At 37.9% G+C, this 17,754-nt stretch overlaps 1 protein-coding gene across 1 annotated transcript in view; it reads left to right on the top strand.

The window, feature by feature from the left end:
- The window catches only part of astn2 (astrotactin 2), a 303,910-nt gene that overhangs the window by 49,374 nt on the left and 236,782 nt on the right, over positions 1-17,754 (top strand). Inside the window, exon 2 of the mRNA XM_085279739.1 lies at positions 10,111-10,298. Within this exon, the coding sequence (XP_085135865.1) occupies positions 10,111-10,298 (188 nt within the window). The remainder of the gene's footprint in view (positions 1-10,110; positions 10,299-17,754) is intronic.

Below are 17,754 nucleotides of genomic sequence, written 5' to 3'. Positions count from 1 at the left end.
TTTATCCTTCACATTACATATTAGGAGGATTTAAGCTTTCTTAAACAGTATGTGTTAAGATTATTTTTTTTCCTTTATTTAGCTTTAATTGGAAACAGACTTCACTGTGAGTGACCTACTGAACTTGACCAAGGTCTCAATTGAAGAGACCAAAACAAAGGATTAGTAAATTCTGATGTGTGTATTATTATATTGAAGCCTCCCACATTGGCACTGGCAGACAACTCCCATCAGTGGACAAGCTTTACATATAGTAGGAGTGAATGGGAGAGATGTGAAATCAGAATAGGTCCTGTTAATGGGATTGTAGTGTTTTAGAAGAAGCCTATGCACTCAGCAGATAAGGGGACTGTTTATCCTGTTAATGTGTCACTTTAAGTACATTACGAATAGGAGGGCTCCTGCTCATTTTTTGGCACTCTGCCTTGCAAATCCCAAAAAGCACAATGAGCAAAGTGTTTATAGAGCCACACATTACTCTTGAAGTACTTTTTAGTGGGATGGTAATGTTCTGAAGAAAAGTCCATTTCTATTTACACCTAAATACCCAATAAACATGTCATTTAAAGAAATTAAAATAATATATTGACTTATATTTAAAATGAAGATGATCATGACTTGAGCTCTAGTGAAGTCATGAAGCCATGAGCAGATAGATAGATAGATAGATAGATACATACATACACAGTACTTGGAGGCATGTACATGGAATTGCACACCCACAGGCATGATATGATAGTTACACAAACAATATAGTGTATTCAATGCTAATGAGAGATAATCCAGGCTTCAGCTGAGCCACACAGTGCGGTCAGTGACAAACAGCTATGTGTTTATTGAATTTAACTCTTAACAAAAAGGTTCTTAGAGATCTGTTAGTTCAACAGTAAAAGAAATCTTGTTTTATAGTGCCTTTCTTGCTTTGCATTTGTCTTTGGATAGTGTTAAACAATATCTATAGTTGGTTAAATATAAAAAAAATTAAAAAATAATACAAAATCTTTTAAAAAAAATTTTTTTTCATGGTATTTAACTTGTTTTTTTGTTTTGTTTTGGGGTTTTGTGCATTTTTGTCACACTTAAATGGTTCAGATCATCAAATGAATTTTAGTGTAAGACAAATATAACCCAATTAAATACAAAATAACTTGTTTAAATGGTGACTTAATTTGTTATGTCACCACTTACCTGGCCCTGTGGGACAAAGTAGTTACCCCATCTTTTTAAATTGTGAATTAACTTGGGTTAACATAGTTTTCTTTTAAATCTGAGTTCAGTTTCGTCAGCCACACCAAGAACTGATTACTGCTAGATCAGCTGAATAAAGAAGTTAAATAGAACCTGGCCAATGTTCAAAGGTCTGAAGGCTGCAGAACACTGTGAGCAGTGGTGAACCTTCCCCAGAGCTCCAAGACTGCATCACATAGATGACAAAACCTTCAACACCATGCGAACTAAAAGAAAGATTGTATGTGTATCATCATTAGGATGTGGATTTGTGTTGGTGTGTGCAGTGTTGGGGTAATTCGTTATGCTACTCTTTACATTAATTTCTTGTTACTCCAATAAATGATCTGAAAACACTGTCACATACTCTAATTACCAGTTAACCATATAAACCTTAGGCTACAGTCCCAGACAACAACACAAATCTCTATGCTAATATGGACACACATATGATCTTTCTTTTAGTTTTTAGCCTAAGTATGAACACAAACCTGACAACACAATGCAAAGAGTCTTCAAAGCCATTGCTACAGCAGTTCTATGGCAGAAATATGAACAGGTAGAAATGGAGGCTTCAAGGCTGACTTATCATCAGTTTTTTACCTGATACTAATCTGGCTGCTTGGCATTCACAGCTTTATCATCTCTCTGGGTTCTTGGCTATTCAGTTCAATTCAATTTTAATTATACAGCACCAAATGACAACAACAGCCGCTTCAATGCGCTTTATATTGTAAGGTAGACCCTACAATAATACATACAGAGAAAAACCCAGCAGTCATATGAGCCCCTATGAGCAAGCACTTTGGCGACAGTGGGAAGGAAAAACTCCCTTTTAACAGGACTAAACCTCCGGCAGAACCAGGCTCAGGGAGGGCCGGCCATCTGCCGTGACGAATGGGGGTGAGAGAAGGAAGACAGGATAAAAAACATACTTTGGAAGAGAGCCAGAGATGAACTTTTCTTTAGCATTCTGTCTGTGCAGATGCTTGCAAAGAGCAGAAGTTGTGTTAGCAGTATATTGCAATTGTTTCCTGGATACAGTTTCCACTTTATCATTGCGCTGTTGTCCTTTTGTGCAATAAAACTAAAAGTTATGTCCATAGTTCTGTTCTTGAAAAAGCTGTATTGCTTCACCGCTTCACCATTATCCTCCTGCACACACACAAACTAAAATCAGGTGACTGCAGCAGGACGTGCGTAGGGAGAAAAGTGATTGTCTGTTTGACACTTTCTTTCGGTCCGGTGTGCAGGTAACTGAAGAACCTTTGTAGTGCAAGTGATTGCATAATTGTAACTGCACTGTAAATATTGAAATTAGTACAGTAACATGTTACATTACTGCATTGCGGAAAAATGAAATGTGATTACAGTAATGCATTATTTTGTAACACTTTACACCTAACACTGGGTGCATGAGACTGTAGTCTCAGGTTTATATTTTTAACTGGTAATTATGTGACAATGAATTTCAGGTCAATAATACTTTTTCACAGCACTGTACAAATGAGGACAGAATTATTAACCCCCATGTGTCCTGAGCAATTCCAGTTCGTTCTTATTTCAGCAAATCTCTGAAAGTCCTCCAGATTTTCCTCATCCTGGATCTTCTGGCATGGACCTCGGTCTTCAGTTCACTCCACAGATGTTCAGTAGAATTAAAGCCAGTCAGTAACAGTCACTTCAGTCTTGAGGTGACTGTTCTTCACCAGCAGTAACTTTTGTTTAGTTATGCTGCTAACTGTTTGAGGGTTTCTTTCAAAAAATTGATATATCTTTCTTTTTTCGTGATTTCTTCCACTCTGATGAAATTCACAGTTCGAGATACCACTGAAACATCTACACAGGATAATTCTCCCACCACTGAGTTTCCCGGTGGGTAAGGTACAACTCACTATGTGGCCAACTAGTTTTGTCTCATCTGACCAAAGGACACATTTCCAGTATGTGTAATCTTTCTCAAGGTTGTCCATCAGTTTGATTTGAAGGAGTATCTTCTGCTTTTCTTGGTCTCCAATCTTGCAGTCCATTCATGTGCAGGGTTCTAGTATTGTTTTTCTTTAACAATTCCCAGCTTGGCTAAGTCCTTCACTGTCTTGACAATTGTCCTGGGGTATTCAGACACACCTCTCACCACTTTTCTTTCCAGAGCCTTTGAAATCTTGTGCTTACTACTTCTGCCTGGCTTGTTCTGTGCTGTGTGGCTCTTTTTTTAATTTTTTTGTGATACTTCTTACTCCAGTTCTTGACAGAGTGACAAAGTGTGTAAATTGTAAGATAACAATGAGTTCTAACTTGATTTTACAAGTACTGAGCATTACAAAGTTAAAGCACACCTGCTATGTTGAAAACCCCTTTTATGTGAACTTAACTTTACTTTCACTTAACTTCTATGATTTTTGCTGTGGGGGGAAAATGTATGAACGATCTGTTCAATTTAAGTCACTCACTACAATTCAGTCCTATTTTTAACCAAACCTTGGTTACCTGTTTTCAAATCACAAGTCAGCTTCTCTTTTAAGCTGGAAGCCTGACTGGTGATGGCTCAAAAATTGCAATTGGTTTTCTGAAAGAGGTGGTCAGTTCACAGTCCACCAGCTGCTGCTGTGATCGAACGCAGTGGGAGGTAGCATGGGTTTATACATCAGCTATAAAGCTTTAGTGGTACTACACTGTTAGGAGTTCTCGTTAGCACAAGATTTTTCAGAGGCACTTTTAAAGAAATACAGAGACAAAATTGTTGTTATTGTTTTAAGTTCTGTAATCGTTTTCCTACAGCACAGATTAACTGTAATTGGTGTTTTCCTTGCTATATTCTGTGTGCAGCGCAGTAATGATATGCATTTAGAATGTACTCTAATAGTCACTAAACAAACTCACCAAGTTATGATTAATTTAGAGATGGTTTCACATAATAGAGCCATTAAGAGAGTACCATTACATTAAGCACATTTAATCATCACAGAAGTCTCTTCAAACCCTTTTTAAAAACTTCCCGGGATAATAGGTAATAATGTAGAAACTGGTGATATTATTAGTAGATATGTTTGTCTTTTAACATTTCATTTTGTGAAATGCCATTGAAGAGTATAAAGTGGCCTCTGCAGTGGCGAGCATGTGGGGAAGTGAGGTGAAAACCAGGTCATCCAGAGGAACAGGTGTCGAGTCAACAGAATTGGATCCCACAGTGCAGATTGAGCGAGGAAGTACAGCAACAGTCTGATGTGCTGAATGTAGAACTGTACTTACAGCTTTTTCTGTACTTGCTTTCTCATTTACTTGTTTTCACTTATTTCACAATTTAAATGATCGATAGAAAGTCCAGAACTTAACGATGTAAAAATCATCGTTAACGCACTAACGTATTACTTTGTTATACCTAGTGTGATCACCATAAGTGTGTGGAAGCTCTGTGTAATCAACACTGACATTTTCTGAAAAAAAAACCCTTATGCTTTTTTAATTGTGCTCATTTCAATTGATCTTTATGTGAATTCCAGCTATTCCATTAGTGCTCATAATGAGACATTAGGGTGGCGTGGGTATTAAACTGGAAGGAGAACCCTGCTACTGTAGCCCATCCTAGATTTGCCTAGATAGTCCTCCGCACTCAGGGTTATTATACATGGTAATTGGTATTTTACAAGGTTATCACATCAGCAGCAGCTAGTGAAAGACACAATTTTAAAGCCTGGTTGTTCTGAACATTTTCTATTGACAGTCGACAGTTGTGTGAAGCTGAAATGAAAACATACCAAATGTGCCAGTGTCACAGCTGACAGGAATGTTTTGTGGCAGAATTTGAATGTCTAGAAGGTATGCCAATATACTTGAATACCTCTGATGAGTGTCAGACTGTTAAATATTTCTCCCCTTTTTCTGTTTCCCACTCTGTTTGCCTCTCCGTTACACACACTCTCACCTCTCCTTTTCTGTCCTCGCTTTCATTTTCTGCAGAGAAATTTGAAGCCAGTGATTCCATCCTTTTCTCATGTGAATTATTTAATTTTCATCTGCCTATTGTGTTGTCATCCATACTATAGGCAGCCTAAGCAGTGAGATGTGGGGTGCAATCAGCCATAGAGTGACACTTTATGCCACGTATGTAATGACAGGCAGCAAAGTGCCTTTAGGGTGCCAGCTTTCATCAAAGTAAATGTTGATGACATGTAGTTGTTGCAGAGCTGACGAACTGTCAAGGAGCTGTCAGGTTTGCACAATCACTGACACTGCACAGCTATGATCACCTTTATAATGATGAATGCTAACCTTTTGGGAACATGTAGTTGTTTTGTAGGCAAGCAGAAAAATGTGTGAATGTATGGGCATGCATATGTTAATCAGCGCCTTTGTAATTAGATACAAGATCTATTTTAAACTCACGTCTGTCAGACTTCTTCAGGTAGGGACTCATACAACCTAGTTGTTCTTCTATTAGTACTTGTGATATTGAAGAAGGAGTCATACTGTAAGGTGTAAGCAGTGTGGCTGTCTGAATTTAAAGGACACTGCATCTTCAATTTAAAGCAAAATTTCTGATAGCAAAGTCAGTATCTCCAAAATTGCTGCTCTTCCCTGAGCTGGAAATAAAAGCACTGAAAACTGATTTAAAGATGTATTTAGGTAATACGTTTTGGAGATGGTCCATTGACACTGAATTAGATTTTGACTCTGTGGGCTCATAGATTTTTAGAGATATTGTATTTAAATGAGTTCAAGCTTTGAATGAGAAAAATATGCCCAAACCACCACTATGTTAAAATCTTTCTTGTGCGTGTGTCATTCATGGTCAGCAAGCAGTTCCTAGATTTTGCTGCTGATGTCTGGAAGACATCATTGCAGATCTTTGCACTGCTGTTCAGCATACTCTGCCAGCGTACACGGTGAAATGTTTCAATGTGTATTTCATTTTTGGATAATAGTAAAGGAGATTTGTACAACAAATATGGTTGCCAGATTAAATTGGTTTCACCCATTTTAGGTCTTTTCACAATTTATCCATTTTTATTTTTTATTTCTTTCATTTAGCCAATTCGGGAACATGGAGGGGTTGGAGCTTACACCACTGACTACTGCTCTCTGTGGTAAATAATTGGAACTAACCTTCATCCACTGTTTTGGCAATTTCTGAGCCATCTACATGTGTTTTCCTCCAATAACCACTAGAGACATAAATGAGCCCACTGCAAATTTTGCAAAAAAAGACAGTTACAGGTTTAAAAATGACAGAGGAGTTTGAGTGCATTCTAACTATGCCATTTCCAGCTGCTAGCAACAAATATTTCTGGCCCAACTTCACCTACTTCCAAGGTGCATGGAGAAGACAAAGATCTGATGACGTGATGACTCCAGCGTCACTTCAAGTAATAGGGAACAACTTTATTAAGTGACCAACGCATTTTGGCTTTTGGGCTTCAATGAGGTCATTGCAAAATGTCGAACAGTTTGTGTTTAAATAAAAAACAGAAAGAGAAAAAATTCCAGGTGGACCAATCACACCTTCACAAATAAACGAGCTGACCAACTGACATTTAACAAGGTGTTTTCGCTAATTGGCTAATTGGTTAAGCCACACCCCAAATAGGTTCTGTACTGAACCACTACAGATTAAAAGGGGAGGGAAAAAAACCAAAACAAAAAAATCCCTGCATGTCTTAACGTAACATTTCAAGTGTATTTCCATGTTTAAGTTGCTGAGTTGTCAGTATTTTACTGTAACAGAAAAGCAGTGTATTGTGTGTCTCAACCCTCCGTCGCCAACCCCAAACCAAAACCCAGACAGATTCTTACTAGTTACAAATTATTGTATCTTTTCTTTGTTAATATTATCATCATTATTATTATTATTATTATTACTATTTTGAGTATTTTGTGTAGGAAGAATGAAGAGCTATCGTGTTGTCATCCAGGCCTTACTGTTCTTACTCTGTGTTGGTGGAAAACCTCAGTGTCATCAAAAGTATAACTCTGAGAGACTATCCTAAGTGGAAATCACTCTTGCTCAAGGCAAAATTTAAAAGAATGTGGAAACTACAGTAAGTCCAAAATTGAACTCAGCACTTCTAGTCTAGGCTTGCAAATTGAGGAGGAAAAGATGAAAGATCCTTGAGGAGAAGCAGATTAAATTAGGCAAAGAGAGAAACACAGTAAGACGCACAGTGAGCACTTATGATTACCAGGTTTTGTAATAAGAGTTCTGCTGACAATGAGTGCTGAATAGATTTCATTTATACATTAAGTACCTGCAGAGAGGATTTAGAAAAGAATAAGAAGACTTTATCAAGGATTTTAAGCTAAGCTTTCAGTAGTTCTCCTCCAACTGTTAGGCAAACTTATGAAAAGTTAAGAGGCCAAATCAGTATTTTCACTTTTGTTGCATAGTGTTTCATGGCCAGTTTTATCCATGCAGAATCAGACATATGTGAATAACAGAATTTCTATAATGTATTTTATCTCCTACTGAAACTTTATGAACAGATAGCCAATAAAAAAGTCACAAGCATTTTAAAAGAGGTTTTCACACTCTAAGGGTCCAGTAATCAAGATGTGCCATAATTACTTTGTGATTCATGGAGACATTTCTTTCCTAGTCTATGAAATCGGCAATACTGGAATTTCTTTGGGCTGTCCTTGGACACAGTTTGGCAGTATTGCTTACGTGTACACACTTAACCAGTGTGTACATGTGCACGCACTCATGCACGTGTACACATTAATAATGAGCCTCCTAATGAATTACAAGTAGACCTTGAGGCCATACACCTATGTCCCACTAACGTCTGGCTTCATGCCCAATGACAAGCCTCATAAAACAAAAGACAAGGACAGACACACACACACACACAGACACACACACACCATTCTTTTGTCTTAAAATAGTCTTTCCTCATCTGCATAATGATCATACAGAGATACACAACAACCTCACAGCATCTACTGTTTTAGAAACTTCCCATCTATTCTGCATGTGACTGTAAACTGTGTCTTTTACTTTTCCACACAGGAACACTTTTAATCTGTATCAAACTCATTGTCACTGTTGTGTAAAATCAGAGTCAAAATGTGTAAGAAAGGTAATATTGACTGGAGCTTGGCAGGAGACAGTAGCATCACAGGAGGTATGTTACTGGTGGCCCAGCAGACAAAACTTGACCTCTCACACCGAGAGATGGTAAAGCACTCTCCCTTCATCCTGCAGATTAAACATTAAGAGATGAATAGCCAGCAGTTGTAGGATTTAAGAATGTCACACCCTACAAAATTTTATCATAAGCTGTAGTCAGCAAAATTATACAGCATTTCCCAGGTCTTTTGCAAGAGTGTGGACGTTTCAAGTGCACTTTCACAGAGAAGAGTTGCATTTAAGATGTGCATTATAACTTAAAGCAGTTTTTTATTGGATTTATGTATAAACTGTCAAATAATTCATCATCATCATAACCAAAAATATTATTATTTGTGCTTGTGAAATGTAATGATTGCCTCTGTGCAGTCCACCTCCCCCTTCCCCCCGACAGTTAGTAAAAAGGATAAAATAGGGAAAATAGTTATTAATTGTGGTCTACACGACTATATTTTTAAGTAACTATAACTGTGCATATAACAACATGATTTCTACCATGATGAACTGTGTCATTTTCTTATGCAGTGTCTGTTCTGCGCATTCTCCCCCTGCACCTAAAGGCCTGTCTCAGTGCTGAGCACAGCTCATGTAACCCTCCCCTGCTGCCCGTGTCCTCTGACCCAGAGTCAGCAGGTTAATAACCAGCTGTATCCAAAGCCATTTGTCATTTGCTACCTGCCACCGATAGAAGATGTCAGTAGATGTCTGTGCCCTTGTCACCCAGCCACATGACAAATACTGTATCAAGCTTTGTAATCGGAGGCTCCCTTAGGCTTCTCAGTACTGCTCTACTGAGCAGCCACTCCCACTTGATAGCATTAGATTCTTGTGCCATGATCCATATCAAGATAAACCAGTGATCTCCCTGCTCTTTTTCATCTCCTTTTTCCATTGCTCCATAAAACTCAACTGAGTGTGTCATTTTTTTCTGTTCGTACATTTCCTGCACACTTTTCCTTATAAACTTTTCCAGCTTTCCTTTCATTCTTTCCTTTGTTAGATAGTTCAAGTAAGTACTAGCCTGAAGCTGGTGGTTTATATAATGTAGGATGATTAACGCAGATAAGAAGAAGGGCAGTGACAGCGTTTCTGCGACTGTTCCTGATATATATGTTTAAAATTGAGCTTAATGAACCCATTATCTGCCCATTGAAAGTTTTGGCAGACTTTTGAGTCTGTTGTTTTTGGGTGACAGGAAAATAAAAAGAAAATGGGCAAAAATAGTGTAAACAAATGGACATGAGCATGGATAATCCTTTTCCATCTGTGACTAATTTTATCTGTAATTGAAGCGATGTATTGGTTGTAATGGCTGAAATATTTGTGATGACTTCCACTTAGTCTTTTTGAATTTCTACAAATCTCTAACTAATACCATGGCTTAATAAGTTGTCATAATAAGGATTGCAAAGCAGCTAAGCAGAGAAATGGCTTGACAGCAACTCTCACCAAATCAGCTGCGCAGCTGTAACAGAACCTAAGAAATCTATAATCTTCAGAAGTTAGATTTCTAGTTGGAAGTGACTGTTTGTGCGTGCAGAGACAAGGCCATGCACAAAATATATGCACACATAATCCCGTATGATGTTACCGTTATTTGTTAGTTTCTTCAGATCAACTGAATGGATGTGTTTTCCTTACAGAGTAACATTAGCAAAACGTGCCCTGTACACACAGACAGTCCATGTGCATTGTCTTATTCATAAAAAACAAAAAATAGGCAAAAAACATTTTTTTCTCTCTCTCTTTGTTCTTTTCAGAGATGTCTGGTACTGGGGAAGAAATTTCTCAGGTACATTGGAAGCAGCAGTGGTTGGAAAATGGGACACTGTACTTCCATGTGTCCATGACTGAGTCTGAGCTTTTAGCTCAGACCACACAACCTACTGCCCGGGAACCGGCCCACGTGCTGCATGAACACATGCATCTGCTACACATCTCAGTTATGGTAAGTTCTAAGCACTAAAAGTGAAATATCTGTGGTTGTAGCTTTGAATGCATGTCCAGCATGGCAAGTGTCTGTATGCAGAAATATAAATATTTTGTGGTCCTCCAAAGTTTTGTCCAGCTTTTGAATTGTTGACTGTTTGTGGTGTGCAGACCTTTATTTTTTTTCTTTTGTTGTTATTTATTTGTTTCATTCTTTTAATATTGTGCTTTTATTACTGTGACATAACAAAAGGTCATTTAAATAAAATGTCAATTTTGAAATCACATGTTGCACTCTAAGGCCTACACACAGATAGGTGTTCATATTTTAAAAAGGTTTTTACAAAATCTTTCCATTTTGTAGAGGCTGCATTGCATTTTATACTTTGTCAGACCAAAGTATGAGCAAAAATTTAATCCACAAAACCGGTGTATCTTATACTGCTGTAGCTGATAATACACTAATTTACTAACCAACCTACTACTAGTCATGCAGTGTCTCCTCCTCTTTATTATTGAAGATCATTCAGTTCAATAAAGAATAATCAGCACTGATCAGGGACAGATACAGGGAGTGCATAATTATTAGGCAAGTTGTATTTTTGAGGAATAATGTTATTATTGAACAACAACCATGTTCTCAATGAACCCAAAAAACTCATTAATATCAAAGCTGAATGTTTCTGGAAGTAGTTTTTAGTTTGTTTTTAGTTTTAGCTATTTTAGGGGGATATCTGTGTGTGCAGGTGACTATTACTGTGCATAATTATTAGGCAACTTAACAAAAAACAAATATATACCCATTTCAATTATTTATTTTTACCAGTGAAACCAATATAACATCTCCACATTCACAAATATACATTTCTGACATTCAAAAATAAAACAAAAACAAATCAGCGACCAATATAGCCACCTTTCTTTGCAAGGACACTCAAAAGCCTGCCATCCATGGATTCTGTCAGTGTTTTGATCTGTTCACCATCAACATTGCGTGCAGCAGCAACCACAGCCTCCCAGACACTGTTCAAAGAGGTGTACTGTTTTCCCTCCTTGTAAATCTCACATTTGATGATGGACCACAGGTTCTCAATGGGGTTCAGATCAGGTGAACAAGGTGGCCATGTCATTAGTTTCTCTTCTTTTATACCCTTTCTTGCCAGCCACGCTGTGGAGTACTTGGACGCGTGTGATGGAGCATTGCCCTGCATTAAAATCATGTTTTTCTTGAAGGATGCAGACTTCTTCCTGTACCACTGCTTGAAGAAGGTGTCTTCCAGAAACTGGCAGTAGGACTGGGAGTTGAGCTTGACTCCATCCTCAACCCGAAAAGGCCCCACAAGCTCATCTTTGATGATACCAGCCCAAACCAGTACTCCACCTCCACCTTGCTGGCGTCTGAGTCGGACTGGAGCTCTCTGCCCTTTACCAATCCAGCCACGGGCCCATCCATCTGGCCCATCAAGACTCACTCTCATTTCATCAGTCCATAAAACCTTAGAAAAACCAGTCTTGAGATATTTCTTGGCCCAGTCTTGACGTTTCAGCTTGTGTGTCTTGTTCAGTGGTGGTCGTCTTTCAGCCTTTCTTACCTTGGCCATGTCTCTGAGTATTGCACACCTTGTGCTTTTGGGCACTCCAGTGATGTTGCAGCTCTGAAATATGGCCAAACTGGTGGCAAGTGGCATCTTGGCAGCTGCACGCTTGACTTTTCTCAGTTCATGGGCAGTTATTTGGCGCCTTGGTTTTTCCACACGCTTCTTGCGACCCTGTTGACTATTTTGAATGAAACGCTTGATTGGTCGATGATCACGCTTCAGAAGCTTTGCAATTTTGAGACTGCTGCATCCCTCTGCAAGATATCTCACTATTTTTGACTTTTCTGAGCCTGTCAAGTCCTTCTTTTGACCCATTTTGCCAAAGAAAAGGACGTTGCCTAATAATTATGCACACCTGATATAGGGTGTTGATGTCATTAGACCACACCCCTTCTCATTACAGAGATGCACATCACCTAATATGCTTAATTGGTAGTAGGCTTTCGAGCCTATACAGCTTGGAGTAAGACAACATGCATGAAGAGGATGATGTGGACAAAATACTCATTTGCCTAATAATTCTGCACTCCCTGTATGCATTTCATTTCTACCAAGCTTTATCTAGATACTTGTAACTAAAGGTTTATACTATATAAATCCATATATATATATATTTTTTTTATGTTAGTAGTGTTAGTTTCTACCTACACCAAAATGCACATTACAACCACCTCCACTAATTTTGATTTCTACACCATTCTTTTCTGCTGTACCAAAATATGTTTTTCCTTAAGTTAAGAACAAACTCTTCACCACATTCTGTGCTTTATGCGGGCATTTTAAAAAGTGGGTAAAAAATAAAAAAATAAGGATAATGCAGTTATTATAATAATAAAAAATGTATAAAAAGTTACAGAAGGCAGTACTTTTGAGTGTTTTTATCACTTCCAGCTTACGGCTTCTTACTGCTTATTTATTTTATTTATTTTTTGTCCACTCTAGACTCTGTTCTCTTCACTTTACTAATTCACATTCTCCACACATTTCCCATTTTTCAGGCTTCAGGTCTCATACTTCGCATCTCTTCTGTATTGGCTTTTTTCTGCTTTGCCTCTTCTTGCACACCCCACCACTCTCCCTCCTTTCTCCCCTCTCTGCTCTGTGCACCACATTCTCGCTGTGTGCACACCTCTGTGTTACTCTCGTGGCTCTCTTCAGCTTCATCTCCTTCTCACTCTCCCTCAGAACACTTTTAGGGACACTTTAACTGAAAGGGTGTGCAGAAGGCTATCAAAACAGCATTACGTCCATTGAACGTAAACTGAAAGTGAACATTACATTTTTCATTGCATAACTGACACCGCAAGCAGTTATCTGTGTAATGACCTTCATTTTGATTTTGCCATTTTTTTGTATATATTTTTGTCAAATTAGAAATCATTTCCATCGTGAAACTGTAACTTCTGTGTAGCAGGAAGGCAATGTCGCAAGCTAATCTAACACTGACAACTCAGTCACCATCTATCTACCTTTTTTGCTGTTGTACGAGGAAAAAAAATCAGAAACTAGATGTCCGTCCATTTTGTTTACCATTTATCAGCGTCCTGGCATGATGTGGGGTTATTTCCCAAGTAACTTTGGATTAGATGTCTTAGCCAAATTGCTAGTGTAAGCTAAAACCACATAATTGTGGTGTTCATAATGGAATGGCAGAGGAGGATTGTTAGGTACTTCCACAGTTTAAAGGCCCATATAAATTAACTCCCAGTGAGAATATAAATTACCAATCCAACTTTACAACCTTCTTCTGTGCACATTTATATTTAGGTATGTAAGTTTTTGCACACTGGCACGTTTTTATGTAATTTTGCCTCTATCGGCCCCCAATGTTAATTTTAATGCAGGCCAGGCCATTTTAAATCAAACATTCAAAATGTGATTAAAGTTCAGACTTTCAGCTTTATTTCCAAGGATTTGACAAGAGTATTTCATTAACTGTTCATGAACTGGAGACATTTTTATACATTGGCCAGGCCCATTTGATATTCATATTGATCTGATATAATTTTAAATATCAGTATTGTTTTTAATACTTGAAAATCCTTTGCAGTTAATGACTAGCTGAAGTAGAGAACCTCTGGGCATCACCAAATACTGTGTTTCCTCCTTTGAGATGCTTTGCTCGGCCTTTACTGACAGCACTTTTAGAGGGTCTTGCAGGGTCTCCTAGCCTTCAGCTGTAATTGAAAAAACATGTCCTACAAGGTTGCATTCAAGTGACTGATTTGGCTGTTAGAGAATATCCCATTTCTCTGCTATGAAAAGTATTTGCAATGATTTGGCATTAGGCTTAATCTCAGCAGAGTATATCGCCTTATACACTTCAGAATCCATCCTCCTACTTCTATCAGCAGTCATCAATAAACACGAATGACCTGTTCAATTAGCAGCTGTATATGAACATGCTGCCACAATACTGAACAGATGATGTGCTATGCTTCAGATGTGTGCATTTTTCTTTTCCATATTTTCTTTTACCACATTTCAATATTGATTTCATCTCCTCCAATTTAATCTTTAAAAAATAAGGGGCTGTGCACAAAAATTGGTATAATTGGTATAACAGTTAATAAAATGCTTTTTTTGTTTTGTTTTGTTTTTTTACATCCTTCCCACCCATTTTCGATATATAACTGAATCAGAACAGATGAAGCAATATTGAAATGTATTTGCTTTCTTTTATATAGCATTTTTCTTTTCTTTGCTAAATGAACTTCTTTATATTATTTACATGATCAAAATAAAAATCAACAAACAAAAAAAGAAAAAGTGAAAATCTGCACTTCAATAACATGTTGATTGTCTGCTGAAAACTCCACTGCGGTGGCATACAGAGTCATTAAAAATGTAATTCATTTTTAAAAAGTCATTGTCCAATGATTTTTTTTAACCTAACTGTTAAGCTGTTTTGTTGTTAAAAAAATTAATATAAAATGTGGTCTATAACTGAGATGGCAATGGCAGTGACAATGATAACTGCCTAATTGATTAAGAACAATCAATGGACTGGCTGAGCATGTTTATATGTCAACAGTTGCTTGGACTTCATTCTATATTTAGCTGGAGGTCATCGCAATCAGTTCTAGTGCTAAGCAGGTAGTGACAGTCTCATTATGTTGGGATCCCAATAATTTAAAAAAGTGAATGGAAGCACAGTAAGGCGGTAAGACTAGGACACAACAGCTGTATCCCAATTCAGGGTCTGCAGCCTTAAAGTACGCAGCCTTAACGGTCCACAAGGGCCGCGTACTCAAAGACCGCTGAGGCCGGAAGTGCGAAGCTTGTGAAATGGGTCAGTCTAGCCTCCGTCGCGCTGCCCAGGTTGCCTAGCAACCATGAAACTAACAGCTGGAAACGTTTCATACAGCATTGTTTGATAGAAATGAAGGAGAAAATCTTTTGTTCATTTGTTTGTTTGTTTCTACATAAGCTTTGATCATTCTCTGTAAGATTAAGCTCAGCTATTGAACGGCGTATATTTTAAAGTAAAGGCTTTAAAACCAAGTTAGTACAAACGTGACTAATGTCACATAACTTTGCCGACATGTGGCCAACAGTAATGTTCTAATGTTCTTCGTTATTAAACATTTGCACATAAATAAGTGACATAATATTCAGTACTTACTTAAAGTTTACTCTTCGGGCGCCCCTCATCCGCCGTTTTTTTTTTCCGGCAAAATTATCCACACCCACCGCCGCGCTATGCATTCTGGGATATGTTGGGCCACGAAGTCTACACCTCCACATCCTTAAAATTCAGGGAAATGAAGGACGCATTTGAAGGCCGCATTTCAGGCAGCCTACGAATTGGGACAGCCTTCGTCGCGTCGCTGTGACGTAATCGGCCTTAAAATGCGGCCTTTAAGGCTGCAGACCCAGAATTGGGATACAGCCAAGGTATGCCAGTTTGGCCTTATGACCCTAAGGTGTCTCCTCCTTTGAGTGAACATCATTATGTCTGATGCTGTCAGTTCTGGGCCAGACTGAAGTGTGAGTACTCTATTCTTCTGGCATTGAGCTGTCAGATTCTCACTCACTCAAGCAATCGTTTTCCAACTCACTCTGCTTTTCACTGTCCCTCTCCAACAAAGTCTCTCTCCATCATATGACAGGAGCAGACAGAAACAGATATTCATTTCAACACAGACTGAAATGTAGTGATTAAGTTCTCTCATGTTTTTAGTAATAATCATGCTGACTATAACATATTGTAGGCAATTTTTATTCCAGGTTGAGTGTGGTATGTATCTTGGCAGGTTATTGCCAAGGCTTCCATCTAGAGTAGTAATTCATCGATAGACTGATATTACTTCCAGTTACCTATCCCAGCTACCATAGGGCAAGAGGAAGGGTGGCCCATGACCGTGAAAGCAAGCTCTTCACACACATGACTGACTGACAGACTGACGGATTTAAATAAGGGCAAAAATGATTGATCGAATTTAAATTATTCTGGGCCCTGTAGAAATAAAAAAGGAAAAAAATGCCATTCCTTAAATTATTAACCGGTAGCACTACACGGTTTGCTTGTAGAAAGCAGCAGGTCCCTTGTTTTGATCAGGCTCTAAGATGTAGTGAACCAACCCTTAAATAAAAACACCATCCTACAGATGAGGCAGATTGGAAAAGGAAAAATGATGCCCAATGCATGATGCAACAGAGAGTTTTTTGTGCTGTGAAAAATAATTTCAGGTGAGATATAATTGCATTTCTCAGCAATGAGCACTGAAAATGATATAAGGCAGCAGAAATTGGAATACGTTGTTCAGAAGAAATAGCAGTCAGTCATACAGTGTGTAGCACTGTAGAGCTTTTTTTTTTTCCAAAGAAATGACATGTTTAAGTTCACTGGGAGGACAGGTAGTATTTTACCAAAATGAGATGCAATAAAAGCTGGCAGCTGAAAGCCTTTCATATGCCATATTACATAACATAATCATCAATTATATGGGATCTGGGTGTCTACAGCAGAACACAAAATTGAAAATTGTGGGGGGGTTTTCTTGATATTAGGATAAAAAAACAGTTCATAAACTAAAATTTGACTAAAAACCAAAATGGCCAGGAAACATTTAATTTTTAAACTCAGTCTGGCTCATTTCTTATAATTGAGCCTGAGGTCATTTAATATTCTTGAGCTCACACAGTATGAGTAAAGAACTACTCTTCTTATTGCTGGCCTGATAGATATGCATGGAGATACAGTGCACCCTACATGGGTGAGATGTCTTCTTTATAATTAAACAGTCAGTGGTGATATATGACCATCAGTGTGGTAGGTCATGGAGGTATTTTAGGCAGTTGTGTCTATTCTAGAATCAGGGGCTACGGAAATTAATTTTCACCGTGCATATGCGGGCACAATTTTTGCCGGGAGTGAGGACGTTTTCAATTATCACATTAAAGTTCAAACGAGCTACATTTTAATTGCTCTGAGGTTTAATTGTTTCAGTCACCTTTTAGTTTCTATAATTTTACACATGCATGTTATTGCGCCATGAATACAAATTCAGCTGTAATTAAAGTTACTGGTAGGAAGTAGCTGATAGAAACGGGTAGAAACTGATACAAGGTTGCAAGTGGACATATATGGATTTATTTAAGAAGCTAATTGGGTCTTTAATAAAGCTTATTTAAATCACCACAGCTTACAGTGTATTACTTTACCTATAGCCACACATCATAAAAGAGTGGTTTATATATAGTTTCAGGCTCAACTTGCTCAGTTTCAACATGTGGACTGCAAAAAAGCAATGAGAATCACTTTAATTAAAGTTACAAAACTAATTACGCATTGTACATTATTTAAGGATTTCTTCTTTGTCGTCTTTAGTACTTATTCTCTTTTTTTATTTCTTTTTTATGTTGTATCCAAAC

The sequence above is a fragment of the Mchenga conophoros genome, linkage group LG7 (assembly GCF_057382185.1).
Source record: "Mchenga conophoros isolate Kocher_MC1m ecotype Shallow Benthic linkage group LG7, M_conophoros_male_GT1.1, whole genome shotgun sequence".
Classification (NCBI taxonomy): Eukaryota; Metazoa; Chordata; class Actinopteri; order Cichliformes; family Cichlidae; genus Mchenga; species Mchenga conophoros.
Note: the sequence above shows the minus strand (reverse complement) of the source record. Positions and strands in the feature narration are given on the sequence as shown.